The sequence below is a fragment of the Maylandia zebra genome, unplaced genomic scaffold (genome assembly GCF_041146795.1).
Source record: "Maylandia zebra isolate NMK-2024a unplaced genomic scaffold, Mzebra_GT3a scaffold01, whole genome shotgun sequence".
Lineage (NCBI taxonomy): Eukaryota > Metazoa > Chordata > Actinopteri > Cichliformes > Cichlidae > Maylandia > Maylandia zebra.
The window spans coordinates 587985-605809 of NW_027490031.1; the positions used below are offsets into that span (position 1 = coordinate 587985).

The 17825-nt window shown below is 43.5% G+C and overlaps 1 protein-coding gene and 1 long non-coding RNA gene across 3 annotated transcripts; both read right to left on the reverse strand.

Annotated features, from left to right (window-relative positions):
- Positions 1-2210: 2210 nt before the first annotated feature.
- On the reverse strand, positions 2211-3869 carry LOC143415617 (uncharacterized). Its single transcript, XR_013096040.1, has 3 exons — positions 3681-3869; positions 3525-3590; positions 2211-2430 (listed from the first exon to the last, which is right to left on the reverse strand). It is a non-coding gene; the product is annotated as an uncharacterized LOC143415617 (long non-coding RNA).
- Positions 3870-9371: 5502 nt separating this feature from the next.
- LOC112431254 (E3 ubiquitin-protein ligase TRIM21) lies at positions 9372-14170 on the reverse strand. 2 transcript variants are annotated; one of them, XM_076880911.1, is made up of 3 exons: positions 13850-14170; positions 11455-11620; positions 9372-11303 (listed from the first exon to the last, which is right to left on the reverse strand). In XM_076880911.1, exon 3 carries the CDS (start codon positions 11292-11294, stop codon positions 9642-9644), a length of 1653 nt encoding a protein of 550 aa, XP_076737026.1. In that variant the 5' UTR covers positions 11295-11303; positions 11455-11620; positions 13850-14170; the 3' UTR covers positions 9372-9641. The 2 variants fall into 2 exon arrangements, with proteins under 2 accessions (XP_076737026.1, XP_024655568.2); XM_024799800.2 differs by lacking the exon at positions 11455-11620 and having other exon boundaries at positions 13850-14169.
- Between the last annotated feature and the right edge of the window lie 3655 nt (positions 14171-17825).

The following is a 17825-nucleotide window of genomic DNA, read 5'->3' on the forward strand; positions in this document are numbered from 1 at the left end:
CTTTAGCAATATAACAGAAAGCTTTAAGGTGGCCTTAAAATGTTTATGCATACTGTTATCATATTAACCTTTTATTCCAGATGATTCATTGTTATCTTGTATTCGTTTATATCCTTTTTATTAAGCTTTGAAGTAGGGGCATCCATTTGATTAAAACATTTATTTCTTATATTACACGTATAGTTTCAGTTGTGTACGTGCTGGCCTTCTGTCTGGCATTTCATGCTGACACACACACGTACACACCCACGCACACATAGTAGATAGACTCATTTATAGGTTAATCATGTTTTCTTGCAACTGCAAAATTGTCTCTGCAAAAAAGAACAGTTTCTGGCAGGATGTGGGTCTGATGTTCCAGATGAGAAGCGAAGGGTCAGAAGGTTGACAGGAAGCACCTGCTGTGGAGACGGAGACAATGTTCTTTTAAACTGTGTTAAAAGTCATTGTGGTTTTGAAACCTATGTATGTATTGTATTTGTTTGACGTTGAAGGGGCGTCAGTAAATCTAAACCCTGATGGTATAAAACATCTGCTTATGCTTTGTTAGGGAGAGATCAATGCTGTGTGCGTGCAGGATTCATCTCCCACACGTGTGTTCATTAAAATCATCGTTTTGACTAATCTGGCCGGACCAGTGTTGTTATTTGGATTTCCTCCTATATTCCTCCTTAATATTTGAACCCTTAACATTTGGGGGCTCGTCTGGTGGTTAAGGAGGGAGAGTGAGTTGGAGGCTTGGATGGAGAAATCCGGGGTCCGAGGTGGTCAGACGGGCAGGCACGAGTGCCAGTGGTCGAAGTGAGTGGGCATAAGCCGGCTTATCCAAAGGTAAGGCACTACCTGTTTCCAAAGTGTGACAAATTGGACAAAAAATAAGTCTACTCACTGAAATTACTGGTGAATGTCTGTTTTGATTTTGGTGAAAATCTCATGATAGTAATGAGGATTTAAAGCAGTTGGACTGCTAAAAAGGATTTAATGCGGTTGGACCGCTAATGAGGATTTAAAGCAGTTGGACTGCTAAAAAGGATTTAATGCGGTTGGACCGCTAATGAGGATTTAAAGCAGTTGGACTGCTGAGTGAATTTAGTATATTTGGGAATTTGGTTATTTTTTGGGTTAGAGTCCCTACTGGTTATAAGGTTGGACCTGCTTCAGTCTTACACTTTTTTGGGTGTTTTATTGTTGTTCCAAAGTATTATAAATTATTCCAGAACGACGGTTGGACTGCTAAGAAGCGCATAGCCCGGAGTTTACGCTCCCTCCTTGTCGTGGAGGCGCGACATTGACCTCTCGGCGAAGAGGATTAGTTCAGTGTGGCTTAACTGTGGGGTACAGGGCATCCTGGAATAAGCTAGTGGTTGGACCACTTTATTTGCGCTTTTTTGGGCAGCAAAGGTTGGACCTTGGGTGTTGGACACATTTAAATTGAGTTAGGGATTTTAGAGATGAGGCCAGAAACTGTTGGACAGATACTGGTTAATTGATCACAAAACTCGGATGAATCAATTCAACAACAACAGCAGAATCTAAATATAAGTATTTAAGTTTCAGAATTTAAACGAATGTGCATATCTCAAAAAAAGGGGGGGGGGGGGGGGGGGGGGGATTTACCTAGTACAAAAATGAATCAGGACGGAGAAATCGAAAATGAAATGATGGCAATCCTGGAGGAAGTTTCTGAAAAGCTCCCTTCTGGGAGGGTGAGAGTTCTCATCTTGGAGGCAAGAGTTTGGTCCCAGACTGTGGCAATATGTGATTTCCACCAGCAGAATTTTATCTTAATATATTTCTCCCTTAAATTGCCATCAGTTATGACAAGCTTTGTTTTTCAAGTGAGGGAGATGCTGCCCCACATTTTCTTCTATCTTTTTATGTGATGAGAAAGAAATTATTCTACCTCTCATCACAGCTTTCCCTGCTTCCCATAGAACAGATGCTGATGTTCTGTTTTATTTTTTCATACAGAAAAATAAAAACAGTCTTAAAACTTCCCCTTTAATGGGAGTTCTTCCTTCCTGCTGTCACCAAGTGCCATACCAGTGCATGAGGAGTGAGATTTCCAACAACAAGCATCTGATGGCAGCAGAAAAGCTGAGGAGAGGAGCCGTCACTGACTGTCTGCGAGTAACTGAATTACTAAAAATATCCTGAGAGTACAGCTCATTTTACAGAATTATTTCATTGTGATATTCAAATGTCATAGGTATATTTATTTCCTTATTCTGACTCTTTTTCTTCATTTGTGTAAATTTCATGTTTCAGATCATATCTGCACAAAAACAGAGCATCTAGGTTTAATCAATGTTTTGTGCAGCTGTTCATGGTAAACAATAAAACAACTGAGCTTCAGGAGAAACAAAGAGAAGAAGAGGAGCAGAGTGAAGGATGAAGGTCGTCCATCAGACCGAGTGTGTCCTCAGTTTCCTGTTCAGAGACAAACATCACTGATGTCAGCTGTTCACTATTTATAGAGCACCACAATTTTTATTATTACTCAGTTTATGTCTTGATGCATGCTCATCCAGGTACGTAAATCTCGTGTGAAAACGCTACGTCCAGATGTACAGAATCAACTTTTGGAGATTAGTCAGTTAAGTTATATCTGTAGTGCCCCCTACAGGCTCATTGAGAAAACATGACAAAACAAAAAACAAACAAACTTTTTTTCCAGGTATATCTGCTATTTCATCTGCTTTCATCTCATATTTAGAGCCCATTCCTACTAGACTGCTCAAAGAAGTCCTGCCATTAATTAATGCTTCAATCTTAAATATGATCAACCTATCTCTAATAATCGGCTATGTACCACAGGCCTTCAAGCTGGCTGTAGTTAAACCTTTACTCAAAAAGCATCTCTAGACCCAGCAGTCTTAGCTAATTATAGGCCAATCTCCAACCTTCCTTTCATATCAAAAATCCTTGAAAGAGTAGTTGTCAAACAGCTAACAGATCATCTGCAGAGGAATGGTTTATTTGAAGAGTTTCAGTCAGGTTTCAGAGCTCATCACAGCACAGAAACATCTTTAGTGAAGGTTACAAATGATCTTCTTATGGCCTCTGACAGTGGACTCATCTCTGTGCTTGTCCTGCTAGACCTCAGTGCAGCGTTCGATACTGTTGACCATAATATCCTATTAGAGCGATTAGAACATGCTGTAGGTATTACAGGTACTGTGCTGCAGTGGTTTGTATCATATCTATCTAATAGACTCCAGTTTGTGCATGTAAATGGAGAGTCCTCTAAGAATGCAGGACTCTGCAGGAATGTCTTAAAGACATAACGACTTGGATGCTAACTTTCTGCTTCTTAATTCAGATCAAACTGAGGTTATTGTACTCGGCCCTGAAAAGCTTAGAAATATGGTATCTAAGCAGATTCTTACTCTGGATGGCATTACCTTGTCCTCCAGGAACACTGTGAGGAACCTTGGAGTCATTTTTGACTCAATTTTGACTTGACATTTTTTTCACATTTGGTGGTAAATAAATTCACTTACAGGTGTGATTGTCATGGTTACCTGTTGTCTCACCAGATTTCCTCTACCTTCTGAAGATCACCTCACCGTAAACCGCATCATCAGGGCCTAAAGACAGAAAAATGAATGAGTGATGCTGCAGCTTCAGTTGTGACTCACAGTTTGATCAGATGTGTTGTCACGGTCGTAGTGGCAGACCGTGTGGAGAGTGTGTTGAGGACCCAGGTGCGAACACAAGTGAGGATACGGGAGTGCACTTTAACCAAAAGCGAGCCTTTTATTGTGGCTGATGATCAAGAAACAAACAAGAATGAGGGCAGTACAAGCGTAGCAACTAAACAAACCTAAACTGGGAACAAACTATGCTATGGCTGGGGATACAAAAGACCGGGCGTGGAAACACGGAGGGTGGAAACACAGACGACGCGACACAGACTACATGAAACACAGAGACTAAATACACATGATGGATGATCAGGGGATTGGCCACACATGGGAGCACAACTGACACAGATAACCATAACAAGACAGGGCGGGGTGAACATAACATGACGTATACGGACACTCTGGATCCCCTGCAGTCTGCCTATCTCCAAATATTTTTTTAATCTCCAAACTGACTCTGAACCATCATCTCTGTTAAAGACTTTTCCTCTGAAGGATGAATGAAGTCACACTAACTGTGCTCACTGATTTTAAAAAGAGCACATCTGTGTTCAGAGAGAATCAAAAGTATCAGTTTCTACAGAACAAAACATCAAACAGAGATGAACCTTCTCAGCAGCTCCCACTGTGGAAGTTACTCAGACTGAAGAAGGTGTGTGTCCTTCGTCACTACACTGAACCATCGTCATCATCATCTGTACCTGAAGTGCGAGTCCTCACATCAGAGTAGATAACATCTGGATCATCAGGACTTTTAGCTGGAAAACACACACACAGGATCATTTACCTGAGAAACTGTGTGTGTGTTATGAGAGCACACGCAGCTCTCCTATTGGCTCTCTGTCTGATGGTGACATCACTGTTCACATGTACAGGAGAGGAGGAGTGGAGCGCTCCTGAACAAAGAAACACACCAACACATTCACAGGGTTTCAGAGTGGTGCTGAAGATCTAGTTCCTGCATTTATTACTTCCAGGCTGGACGACCGTAATTCATTATTATCAGGACGTCCTAAAAAGTCGCTGAAAAGCCTTCAGCTGACCCAGAGAGAGTTTGTTTCACACTGGTTCCTATTCTACCCGCTCTACTGTGGCGTCAGCTCCCAGTCTGCAGTCAGGAGACCTTCTAGCTTTGACATCATGCTTTAAACTCTGAAAGATTTCATTCTGTTTCCAGAGTGTTCCCTCGTGGGCAGAGCCAGGTCAGTAGCACCTGTCAGGTGTATATGTTTACCTGTCACAGGTGAGTCACAGGTGAGTCACGTGCTCATCGTCGTCTTTAAACTTTATTTTGTCTTTAAAATTTAAGATGAGGCTTTAACTGTGAAAGGGCACATCCTGTTTGCATCCTGATAACAGCTCCGTCTGCTCACACCTTACTGCTGAACTGGTTTGGGGGCGTGGCCACTTCCACCTTTAAAAGTCTGTAGGTGTGACGGACCCACGCTGGGCTCACGTGAACAGGAGGGAGGGGCCTTACAGCCGTGTGTTTCAGCGAGACTCAGGTCGTGCCCCTGACTCCACCCACTCGACCTGATGAAGCAGCAGGTGGTGTAGTTCTGAGGGTAATCAGGGCTGACTGTGAATGCCACACCTCCCACATGGAGGGTGGAGACCACAGTGGAGGGGCAGGACAGCGAGAGGCATTTAGGACTCGGGGCACACCAGGAGAACCCACAGGGCCCCTCCACCCACAGGTGGAGCTGTGTTAAAAGACCCTGCAGACTGAAACGTCCTGTGGTCAGAGGAGGTGAAACGAGAAGAAGATGCAGCTACAACCCAAAGAACAGCGTCCACACGGTGAAGCACGGTGGGGACGCTGTGGGGGGGCCACCACAGAGAGAAACAGGCGTCCTGCAGGACGTTTCCACAGGGCCGAGCCGTGAGTCTGCAAAGACATAACCTCTGTGTCTGTCTCAGGTGTGTGACGGGGACGCTGACGACTTCCTCCTCCACTTCCTGTTGTGTCTGTGCAGCAGTGATGTCATGATTCGGCCGCTCAGCCTCACCTGCAGGAAACACACCAACCAGAGACCAGAAGATAACCCCACCCTCACACACCACCCTCACCACCCTGACTGCAACCTTCAGAGTCGTGTGTGTGTGTTTCAGAGGTGAGGAGGTTCACTCGAGGAGACAGAGAGTTCCTGACCAGACTGGCTCCTCCCCTTCAGCTCACCTGTCTGCACCTCCACCCTGACTGAGCTCCACCTGCTTCGTTCTGACTTCATCTGTTCTACGTGTTCGTACAAATAAAACTTTATAGTTCCTCCTCCTGTCACATGGTATCTCACCTTCACTGACCCTGACGCTGGTGATCAGGGTCAGAGGTCACACGAAGCTCTCTGGGTTTAACAGGTCATGTGACCCTTCTACAGGAAGTGATCCCTGTGAGTGGCGCCCACATCGGAGACGTTCTCAGATGGTGATTCATGAAACCTAATTGGTAAAACTAAACACTGAACGTGTTTCGGTTTGTTTACAGAGGTCAGACGGTGAAAGCTTCAGCCTGACCAGGAAAGAATCAGTCCTCTTTAAATCACACTTACTTTAAATGAATTCCTCCTCACCTTCATGTGTTTTGTATTATTGCATCTTATACTGAAAGAGTTCATCCATCGACACATTTGAATCCTGCAACATTTCACCGTGTCAGTTTGTCATAAATTGGACTATTTTAGGATTTCAGTTCATCTTTCCAATAAAGCTGGCAGCTCTGAAACAGCTGTTCTCTCTGAGGCTGTTTTGCATGTAAATAAAAGTGAAATAATTAAATGTTCTGTGAACAGACCGTCCAGTGGAGCTCCTCAGGGCTCTGTGCTTTCACCACTTTGTTTTCTATGCTAATGAGTGTCAGAGCACGTCAGCATCAGTCCTTCAACATGGTCAGAGCCTCTGATGAAGGTGTTCAAATGTGGCTTTTAATCCAGGTTTACACTTAAACAGTCTCCATGAAACAGGCCTCTGCCCTCATTCATCCTGGAGATCACTCGTCTAAACCAACCAACATAAAGAATGTGATGTTTTCAAAGCGAACACGTACACACAGTTGTTATGGAGACGATTAAATGTAGGAGCGATGATTTGTGAAATCCTACATGTGTGTTCTAACATGCTTTAATGATGGCACGAGCTGACAATGAATAACATAAAGTTAATAGTTAATCTGCAACAAAACTTTTTCACCGCTTCAGTTTTTGGTCTTTTCCACATACGGTTGTTGTTGTCATGGAAACAGAAACCAATCGGGCCTTGGATGGACGTCGGGAGTTCTTAACAGCAGCTCGTTGTTCATTCTGATGTTGTTTTTTAATTATATTTTATATTTAATATCATATATTGGCCTTTTTCAGCTTTATCTGAAGGGCCACAGGTCAGACTCCAGCTGGGCCTGCCGCTCTCAGCCTCACTCTGAGGAAGCCCACAGTCTGTCACAGTGGAAACTACACCGGGGGACCCCATCCTTGGGGTGGACCCATTTTTGTTGTAGCGTGTTTTGGGGTTTAAAAGCCACAGAGACGCGGTGCTTAGAAAAAATGCATTTCAGCTGTGCTGATGCTCCTGACACGTTGGAACGTTGGGTTGTGTTGCGTGGTTGAGAGGAGGCGGCAAAACACCTAGCAGGCTAGTCGGAAGAACACACACCCACGCTGGTATCGGTAATCCACGGTGGTTCTTTAATACGCCTTCTTCAACAACCATATAAAAGCCCGGCTGAACGGCTGCGGCTCAACAACATAACGCCCAGCGTTCATACAACCCAAGCGTTGCAAACAAAACAAGAAGAAAACGTAAATCCGTCCCTCGTTAAGCAGAAGCGTGCAGGCACGTGTCCTCATAATCCCAGAGAGAGAGAGCAGCGGCACAAACTGATGACACCATCAACCCTCGACTTGGGTGTCTTAAAGGGACACCACACCATAGTGGCTGTCACAACGTATAAGACTGGGGAAACCTGCATTCAGCTGGAACTGAAAAACACTATGTCCAGATAAACACAATCAACTTTTGGAGAAAAATAAAAGATTCTTCATCAGACTAACAACTAAAAACATGACACTTACCTTAACAGTATGGGCTACATCAAATATATTCAAGACCGACAACAACACTTCTCACTGCTGCTAATTTTAACAAAACTAAACAAAAAGTAGAAAAAGGCAATTCACCAAGTCTTGAAAAGTAAAACTGAAAAATAGAAACACAGAATAAAATAAAACATCCATCCAGATCTTTACCACCAACAACATAAAATCTGTCTTAATTAAATGGCCAAATTCTCCAATAAATTAGCAATAATAAAATAAGAAAAAATAAGACATTCAATTTATGGACGCTCAAATTAACAGAGCGACATTAAACGCACCTCATTGCCTGCCGTAGCGTTCTTCGCAGCTGCACTTCACCTCAAAGGTCGGTTAATACATCGGATTGAACTTAACCAAAGTCCAATTAAAGGAAAATAAATGTTTCTAACAAATACAATGAAGAAGATTAAAATAATTCACTGTCAGTTACTGTCGCTGTGAGTTTGACGAGGTCAGCTGCTTCATTTGGTTCTGCCTAAAGTTCTCTCAGTGATCCAGTGTTTATATGATAAGATACGTGTTTAATGCAGAGAGTTGGAATTACAAGTTGGTAAGAAGCTTTTTAACAAAGGTTTGATTTAAGCTTTAAGTTCAAAGGTGAAAGAAATTTCACGTTTGATGAAGGAAGATCAAGGCTAACAAGGACATAGGTCAAAGGTCAAAATAAGGTAAGGTGAGAAAATATAATAGATATATATAATCAATCAATAAGGTGAAAATATCAGATAAAAGGGTTTTTTTGGTTATAAGGAATAAAGAGGTCAAAGGTCAAAACAAGAGTACTGTTATGTTAAAATTAAAGGGTCAAAGGTCAGATTAAACAGGTTACACAGAAAGGATCGGCAAAACTTAAACAAGGATAAAGAAATAATACATTAAACAAGGAAATAAATTAAAAGTCTGAGTTAATGAGAAATTAAACGTTTAAATCAGGTTAAGAGTTAAATTTTAAGCTTTTCTTAGTTAAACTAAATAAAATAATCAGAATAAACGATTGGAGGAAAAAAGCAAAGATGTTGTGATCAAATAGTTTGTACGGCAGAAAGAAAAACATGTTTCAGTAGATTGTATGTTGGAAACCACAGTAGACACAGTAGACTCAAATCATTGTTACTGAGGAATTCTGCCTTAAACAGTAAAGTGTTCTTTAACAGTGTGTGTGTGTCTGCAGCTGTTCTTTGTGTTGTTGCTGCATCGTTGCCTCAGGGGGAAAGTTGTGTGTGTGTTATGCAGACTAGCAGAGACTGCAGCTGTCAGCAGCCACACACACTTTCTATTCTTCAAATCAAATCACAGTGAAACATGTTCACTGACAGCTCAGCTTCAGCATCGTCTTCATGCTGTGACTGCAGCCGTTCAACTCTGTTTGTCTTTAACCCAAATCATCACAACATGCAAATATAATCATCAAAATGATGTGACTGGAAGGATGCAGCAGTCTGTGCTCCACCTTTCTCCTCCACACCTGCAGGTGGAGAACATGGATGCATGAATCTCTACAGAGTTCTTTGAATATTATCCGTCTCATCAGTTTTCAGTGAACAAAACTCCTCACAGAGCCAAAATAAGCAGTTTGTATCCAACATAACTCAGCTGGACTCTGATGCTCCGTATAACAGCCACACATGAGTCTGGATTCACTCAAAGCATTGAACAAACTTTATTGGAAATGAAGCTTTTGGACATTTGTTCTCTGATATTTGCTCTTCAGCTCGAGTCTCCATCAGTGGGAACATTTCCTGATTCAACTTTTCTTCTGTTCAAATCAAACTCCATGAGAATCAAAGTGTGAATCAGAGTCCTGATGATCAGATTCTATAGAAACATGGAGACTGTAGAGGATTTACACTCAACATGTTCATTTGTTCCCTTCAAGAAAAATCAATCATTCATCCAATTAAATCAGTCATTGATCAGTTTGATTGACAGGACAGATGATCAGAGGTGCAGAGTTTTTACCTCCATGATTCAAACTGGGACTGAAGTATGGGTGGAGTTTGTGAGTGAAGGAGCAGCCAGTAAAGGAGTAGATCAGAGCTGCAGCACCTACATCATAAAAGGAGACCAGACCCTCCTCATAATCCACAAACACCCCCACCTTCTCAGGACCAGGATGGAGACAGAGGGGGACTAAATACTTAGCACAAGCTTTGTACTCATTTCCATTTCTCAGCATCACAGTCCAGAAACCATCCTGAGGACTCAGTCTGATTCGTCCCTTCCTGTTGATCGACTCTGTGGCCACTCCTAAATCCCACGCAGTCTTTCCTTTAACCTGAACCTCAAAGTAAAATCTGCCTGAAGAGAAACTCTGCTCTCCTAAAACCATAACACACAGAGAAAATCTCTCTGGGTTGTCTGGAAGTTTCTTCCTCACATCACTATGATAAACTTGTTTTCCATCATCAGACAGGATGAGATTAGGATGAGCTGTATCAGGATCCAGAGTCACATCCACCTCATGCTGCTGCACCCTCTGCATCTCTGCAGCCTCTAACAGCTTCTTCTTCATGGGTTTCCAGACTGTCTCCTCCAGCTGAGCCACAGCTCTCCCCACAGTCCCCTCATATGATGGTGGATGAACTCTGACCTCTGTCCAGTCCTTGCTGGGTGGAGCAGCTTTCAGGGAGGAGAAGCTTTGGAGGAGGTGGAGGTGGTCTTCAGAGCGTGAGAGCTGCTCCACCTCAGAGCTTCTCTCCATCAGCTCAGAGATTTCCTGTTCCAGATCTTTGATGAGACCTTCAGCCTGTTTCTCTGTAGCTTCCTGTTTGTCTTCGATCTCCTTCATGAGCTCCTTCAGGCGTCTCTCAACAGACTCCATCAGAGCCGTGAGGACCTGAACACCTTCTGCTTTCTGTCTGTCTGCAGCATCTTTACTCATCTTCACCGACTCTGTGATCTCCTGAATCTTCAGTCGTCTCTTCTGGATCATCTGCTGAATCTCAGCCTCTGTCTTCTCCAGCTCTGCCTTCTTTCCTTCATATTCTTCTCTCAGAGGAACAAACTCGTGGTTCTTGTGGTCTAAAACAGGGCAGAGCATGCAGACACATGTCTGGTCGGTCTTACAGAACAGCTGCAGAAGGTTATCGTGCTTCGTGCACATCCTGCCTTCCAGGTTCTCCACAGCATCAACCAGCTGATGTCTATTCAGACCTTTCAGTGTCAGATGAGGCTCCAGGTGAGTCTGACAGTAGGAGGTCTGACACACCAGGCAGGACTTCAGGGCCTTCAGTCTGGTTCCAGTGCAGACGTCACAGGGAACTTCTCCTGGTTTGGCAGCTTGTTGCTCTGAGCTGCTGCTGCTGGCTTTCTGCTGAGCTTCACGTCTGAACTGAGCAACCATCTCAGAGAACAAAGTGTTGATCTTCAGCTGAGGTCGAGTGTAGAAAGTCTCTTTACACATGGGACACTGACAGCTCTGACTCATGTCCCAGTGCTGACTGATGCAGGTTTTGCAGAAGTTGTGTCCACATGGTGTAGAGACTGGATCAGTGAACACATCCAGACAGATGGAGCACAGAAACTGATCTTCAGATCGCAGATTGCTGGCAGCAGACATGTCTGCACTCTGAGGGAGAAAGAAGAGAAACATTTGATTCAAAATTCACTTTAAATTTCATTTTTACAAAGAGAGAAACAAGCGTCAGTAGTCTGAGGAGCTTGGAGAGAAAAGCGTCTGGACTTCTTTAAGTTTCTACTCATCACAGAAGCTTCTTCACCTCATCCTCAACACGGACCAAGGAATGAATACTGCACTTTTGGAAGAACTCCCTCCCCTGCAGCCTCTTATCGTCAAAGGGACGGAGGTGGAGAGGGCAAACAGCCACAGATTCCTGGGACTGCAGGTTACATCAGACCTGAGCTGGACTCTCAACACTACAGCAACTGTGAAAAAAGCCCAGCAAAGGCTTTATTTCATTAGGCTGCTCAGGAAAGCTGGCATGAACCACCACCCTCTCACCCAGGCCTGCAGAGGACTGATAGACAGCATCCTCACCGCAGGCATCACTGTCTGGTATGGAAACACTACACAGACAGAGAGGAAGGCTCTGCAGAGTCATAAAGTCTGCAGAGAGGATTATGGGAACAACACTTGCATCCATGGACCTGCACATACAAAGCTGCACATACAATCTCAGACACAACAGAGCGGACAGCAGCATCACACACAGAACACGATTCTTCAACAGCTTCTTCCCCACAACTGTCAGACTGACGGCAAACAAAAACACACTGAACACTTAAAATAACACAGCACTACTTAACCTCACTTTGAATGTATCATCGGTTCACTGACCATCGGGCAATACACTCACAACAGACTTGTGAAACAGATCTGTGGAACAAATGTGCAACACTGTGAGTGCGATAAGAGGTAGAGAACTACACACTCTGTACATTTTCTTCTTTTTCTTTGTATATAGAAAATAGTACGACTACCCTACTCCGGACTTCATTTCTATCCTCCTGCTTTTTCTGTCTTTATATTGTTAAAGTGTGATTTGACTTGGAAAGCTCTGCACAAGTATTCCACTGTGCATGGACTGTTGGTCCTGTGTGCAAATGTCAAAATAAAAATCTTGAACCTTCAGTTGTCAGAGTAACTGGTGGAGACCCAGCAACACACTCAGACACAAACTGGTTCATCTGAAACACAAACTGAACAACGTCGTGTCTGCTGTACAGTGCAGCGTCCAGATGAACAGGATCAACAGGATGAACATCTTTTTAACAGTCGTTACAAAGATGTGAAGTTGTTTGGCTGACACAGACAAACAGTATCCCACATTCTTGATTTTTAGCTCACAAACACGTCTTATAAGGACTTATTGATCCTGAAATGTTGGAGGTTTTAGCTCTTTAAACAGTAAAGTTACAGGAGGATACAGATAATTATCAGGAAAATGTCCTCGGTTTGTTAAAATGATCCCGTCCGATAACACACGAGAACAATAAATGTATCATTTTCTGTTGTAACCCACAAACTGAACGGTCACACTCATCTTTCATGTTGTCACTAAAACATCACTCCTTCCACGTCTAGTTGGTCGTGATGGAGGCGGAGTGCGTTGGGTCCGCTTTCCCTGCCCAGCCGATGTTCCTGACGCAGGGAAACAGATCCTGTTGGGGATCCCTACCTTGGCACAACACCTGCCATGGTCTTTGCACACTCACCACAGTAAATGCATCATGTTGTCAGCTTTACAGTATCATAGTCAGAGAAACTGGTCAGGCCGCTCTCTTCCAAATGTCTACACTTCACCCTTTTACTGTCAGTGGGCTCAGAGTCCATCTAATGTGGCTCATTATCTGATGCCGTCTGCAGACCAGTGTTAGACACTGAGAGGTTGATGGCTCCGTGTCAGAGCACCGGCCTTAACGAAAAAGTTATCAATCGTTCTTTTCATCTTTTCTCATTACCCACAGCTACATCCACTCCTATCACGCTGCTCACCTCTGCTGCGACGATTCAAACAGCCGGAAAGTAAATAATTTGGAGACGGTGCGTTTGTGTCACAGTGAAGAGTGAAAACAGAGACTTTCTAAAACGATGATGCATGTTAGTCATGTGATGCAGGCATGTGACCAATTAAACAAAGATAGTGGAGAGCATTATACAGCAGCAGTTTTGACAGTCCTATTAAAGATGAATATCAGTCTGCACATGCTCCACAGAGCTTTTCTTCAAATTCTTTAATTCTCTCTCGCTTTTGCAACTTTGTACTTTTGTGTTACTCGCAGCAACAACTCCACCTCACTGTTAGTCCATTTTAAAACTCGGTGCTTTTCCTCCACCTCTGCTGCGACGTTTCAAACAGCTGGAAAGTGAATAAGCGGCAGACAGAAATGAGACCGGTCGAATCGTCTTGCGTTTCACGCATGCGCAGGACTGGAACGTAAGCGTTTTCAGCCGTCTTAATGTGGACGCACAACTCTGTGAAAACGACTGAAAACACCAGTGTGGACGCGGAGCGCTGTTTTCAAATCTATCCGGGCGAGTGTGGACGTAGCCTAAGTGGCACCATGGAGGAATGAGGTGGCGCTCTAGACCCTGATGAAGTGAACAGAGTGAAGATTTGTGTAGAAGCAGGAAGTGTGATCAGCTGCACTCACCACTGTTGCTGAGAGGAACCTGATGGACTCCAGTGAATCTTCTTTTAGAGACAAACAGGACTCGACTGCAGCTCTGCTGCTGCTCTCTCACACTTTCACTTCTGCAAAATGACGTTGAGCTTCTTGTTTTTCAGGTGTTGCTCCGCCTCTTCTTGCCTCTCCCTTTACAGGAATCAGCCGGTCTGTACTCAGTGACTGTGTGCAGCGGGTGGGAGGAGTGAGGAGTGGTGTGTGGGTTCACACAGTAATGACGGCCTCAGGTGATCAGGAGAAACTCACCTGGATTTCCTTTTTCCACAGCAGACTGAGAGCTTCAGGTGGACCCTGAAGGAGGTCTCAGACACAGGTGATAAAAGTACACACAGTCTGTACTGAAGTAGAAGTACTACTGTTAAAAATACTCCAAGTACTAATTCAACTTCTTTACTCAAGTAAAAGTAAAAAGTACTGGCTGTGAAATGAGAGTAAAAAGAGCTGATTGAAGAACATTTCTAACACGTGTTTATACAAAGCTAACTGAACCATGTGCTGCATCAACGTGATAATAAAATAATATTATTCACTTTGTTTCTGTCTAAATTTGAATTCTAATAAATATTTTAGCTTGAAATAAGTGAAAAATATCTGCCAATGGAACAAGTTAAAACTCTCTATTTTTTCTCTGGTTTCAAGATTCACTGTCTTGAAAAAAGTTCATATCCGGTGGCGGACTCCCTCAGACGTCGGTGCGTTGGTGGTTCTTTGTGTCCGGGGATGGGCGTCCAGGTACACACCGGCTCACTCCTTGGTGGGTGCTTATCGGGGCCTGGAGCCTGGGGCTCGCTCGGGCCACTTCGGAGGTGGGGTGCCCTCGGCCTCTCGGCCTGGGGCTCGGTCACTCAGGCACAGCTGGCTGCCGGCGGAGCTCACGGGCGCGTCACTGCAACCCCCGCTGGCTTCTGCTCCGCAGCTGCTGAGTGAGCCCTCATCTGGGACTCTCCTCAGCTCTTTCTGGGACAGTGGCGCGGCTGCCCCTCTGTGGGTCTTCCTTGGTCTCTTGTGTTCTGGGGGCCTCTGGATGTCTGGAGTTTTGATCTCCTCCATACCTGCTTCATGCCCTGGAGGACGGGGCTGTGGCCCCCCCCCACACTCTCTAGCAGATTATTACATGAAGGAACCTTTTAAAAAACAAGCGCGTCCATGCTCACAGGTGTACACACGGGTGATCACACACACAAACTACACCCTTTTTGGCTCCTACCTTAAGGTCAAGGTCAAATTTATTTATATAGCACATTTCAAACAGCCGATGCTGCACAAAGTGCTTAACAATATAAAAATGGTATTAAAAAGCAACAATGTAATACAATAATAACAATAAAAAACAATAATAGGACAGTAAAAGAATTAAAACAATAACTAAACTAATTCAAATAAGACCAAAATGCTTGGGTCATAGTGTGTTAAAGGCCAGGGCATAGAAATGTGTCTTTAGTAAAGATTTAAATTGCTCAAGTGTTTGTGCAGATCTAATATTTAAGGGGAGACTATTCCAAAGTCTGGGACCTGCCACAGAGAAGGATCTATCACCACAGGATTTGAGGTTAGTCCGTGGGATGGACAGCATTAGTTTTGAGCTAGACCTCGTGGTTTTTCCTGGAGCATAGGCAGAGAGGAGCTCAGACAGGTAAGGAGGGGCTCGGGTGTTAAGTGACTTAAAAACAAAAAGTAAAAGTTTAAATTGGATCCTGTAGGAGACAGGAAGCCAGTGTAAAGAAGCTAAAAGTGGGGTTATATGCTCTCTCCGTTTGGTACCAGTTAGCAGGCGAGCAGCTGCATTTTGAACCATCTGAAGATGATGGATGGTGGCCTGATCTAGACCATAATACAATGAATTGCAGTAGTCCAATCTGCACGTAAGAAAAAGGTGAATAACACGCTCAAAGACGTTAGCCGGAAGGTATGGCTTTACCTTGGCTAGCTGTCTTAACTAAAAAAAACAGGACTGAACTGCTGCACTCACCTGCTTATTCAATTTAAAAGAACCATCAATATAGACACCGAGGTTTTTTACATGTGTTTTACAATACGAGGAAAGTAGCCCAGAGTGCTGTCGATATGATTAAAGTTGCCAAAAATGACAACCTCAGTTTTATTTTCATTTAGCTTTAAAAAACTTTAATGACAACCACTGTTTGACATCATCAAGGCAGCGTAATAAGAGCTGGGGATGGTCTGACCCTGCTTTTAAAGGTAGATAAATCTGCAAATCATCAGCAAAACAATGAAATGAAATGCTGTACCGCGAGAAGATGGAGCCCAATGGCAACAAATAGACTGCGAACAGAGCAGGACCCAAAATAGAGCCTTGAGGTACACCGTATTTAAGAGGGGCTATTTTGGAGTTGTGGGGGCCCATACTTACATAAAAAAACCTTTCTGACAGATAGGACCGAAACCACTGTAAGGCAGATCCTTTTAGGCCAGCATGGAATTCTAGCCGTGATAACAGGATGTCATGGTCGACCGTGTCAAAAGCTGCTGACAAGTCCAACAATAAAAGGGCAGCAGGGCTGCCAGAGTCCAGAGTTAAAAGAATAGCATTAAAAATCCTTAAAAGTGCCGCCTCAGTGCTATGTAGGGATTTAAAACCAGATTGAAATTTTTCAGAGATCATATTAAAATCAAGGTGTGCCTGCAACTGTAGGTAGACCACTTTCTCCAAGACTTTAGAAAGAAAAGGAAGCTTTGAGATAGGCCTGTAGTTGGACAGAACAGTTGGGTCCAGGTTTTGTTTTTTAAGAAGAGGCTGAACTACAGCTTGTTTAAAGCATGATGGGACGCAGCCTGTAGCAAGGGACGTATTAATTAATCTCCGGATAAAAGGCCCAACAGTATTAAAAGTGCTTTTAAGCAAGCTCGGGGGAGACAATCAGAGGGGCAGTGTGATGATCTTAGGTTACTAACTACCGCGGTCAAGTCCTTAAGGGAGACGGGATCAAACTGCTCTAAGACAGCTGAGCACACAGGAGAAAGACTCTGATCTGAGGCAGCAGACAACGAGACAAGGGCCCTGATCAATAGGATCTTGTCATTAAAAAAATGCTAAAAAATCATCGCACATACTTGGTGAAGAAGTGACTCCAGAATTATCACATAAACTAAGAAAGCGATTAAGAACGTTAAAAAGTACCTGAGGCCTGTGACTGTTTACTGACACTAAGTTTGAGACCTTAAAGCACACTGTGCGCTGTCGATCTTACGTGCTGCACAATAATGTTTAATATTTAGTATTACTGTTATAGTCACATAGATCATCGTGATGTTGTTTATACTATTGCTCTAGTCTTCCTCTGCTTGTTTTCTTTTTTCTTTCTCAACAGGTGATCAAGAGAAAGGAAAAAGAAAAAAAAGGTGATGAAGCAGATTTTCATTGTCCTTTCTCTCTCTCTCTTTTCCTTTTTCTTTCTCTCTCCTTCTGTTAACTTTCTTCTGAACTTTTCTTCTTGTTTTTCTTTCCCGTCCCCGAGTCCAGTCTGGCCTGATTACAATAACTTATAAAAATAACTAATAAAGATCAAATAAACTATGACAATCAAGTGGACCAGTATTGCAAAAGGCCCACTTGGGAAAGTAAATCTGTTGGGCATTTGTCTTGGCCTTCAGACATAATTCTGATTGCTACAGTGCCAGACAGGACACACACACACACACACACACACACACACACACACACACACACACACACACATTACACAGTTAACTATTTCTTTGTTAAATAAACTGAACCAGCTAAACCTTGTTTGTGTACCTGTATAGCCAAAATAACCTCGACACATCAAAGCATGGACTCAGCAACAGATCATGTAAGTTGGAGCCTCCATGGATCAGACTTCTTTGTCCAGCACATTCCACAGATGCTCATTTTGTATTGAGACTGGATTGAGATTAGATAGAGATTTGGATTGAGTAATTTGCTGTGCTGTGCTCCTCTAAC

Excerpts from the sequence above, each read along its gene's own strand:
- LOC112431254 (XM_076880911.1), bottom strand. The coding sequence starts at position 11,294 with ATGTCTGCTGCCAGCAATCTGCGATCTGAAGATCAGTTTCTGTGCTCC.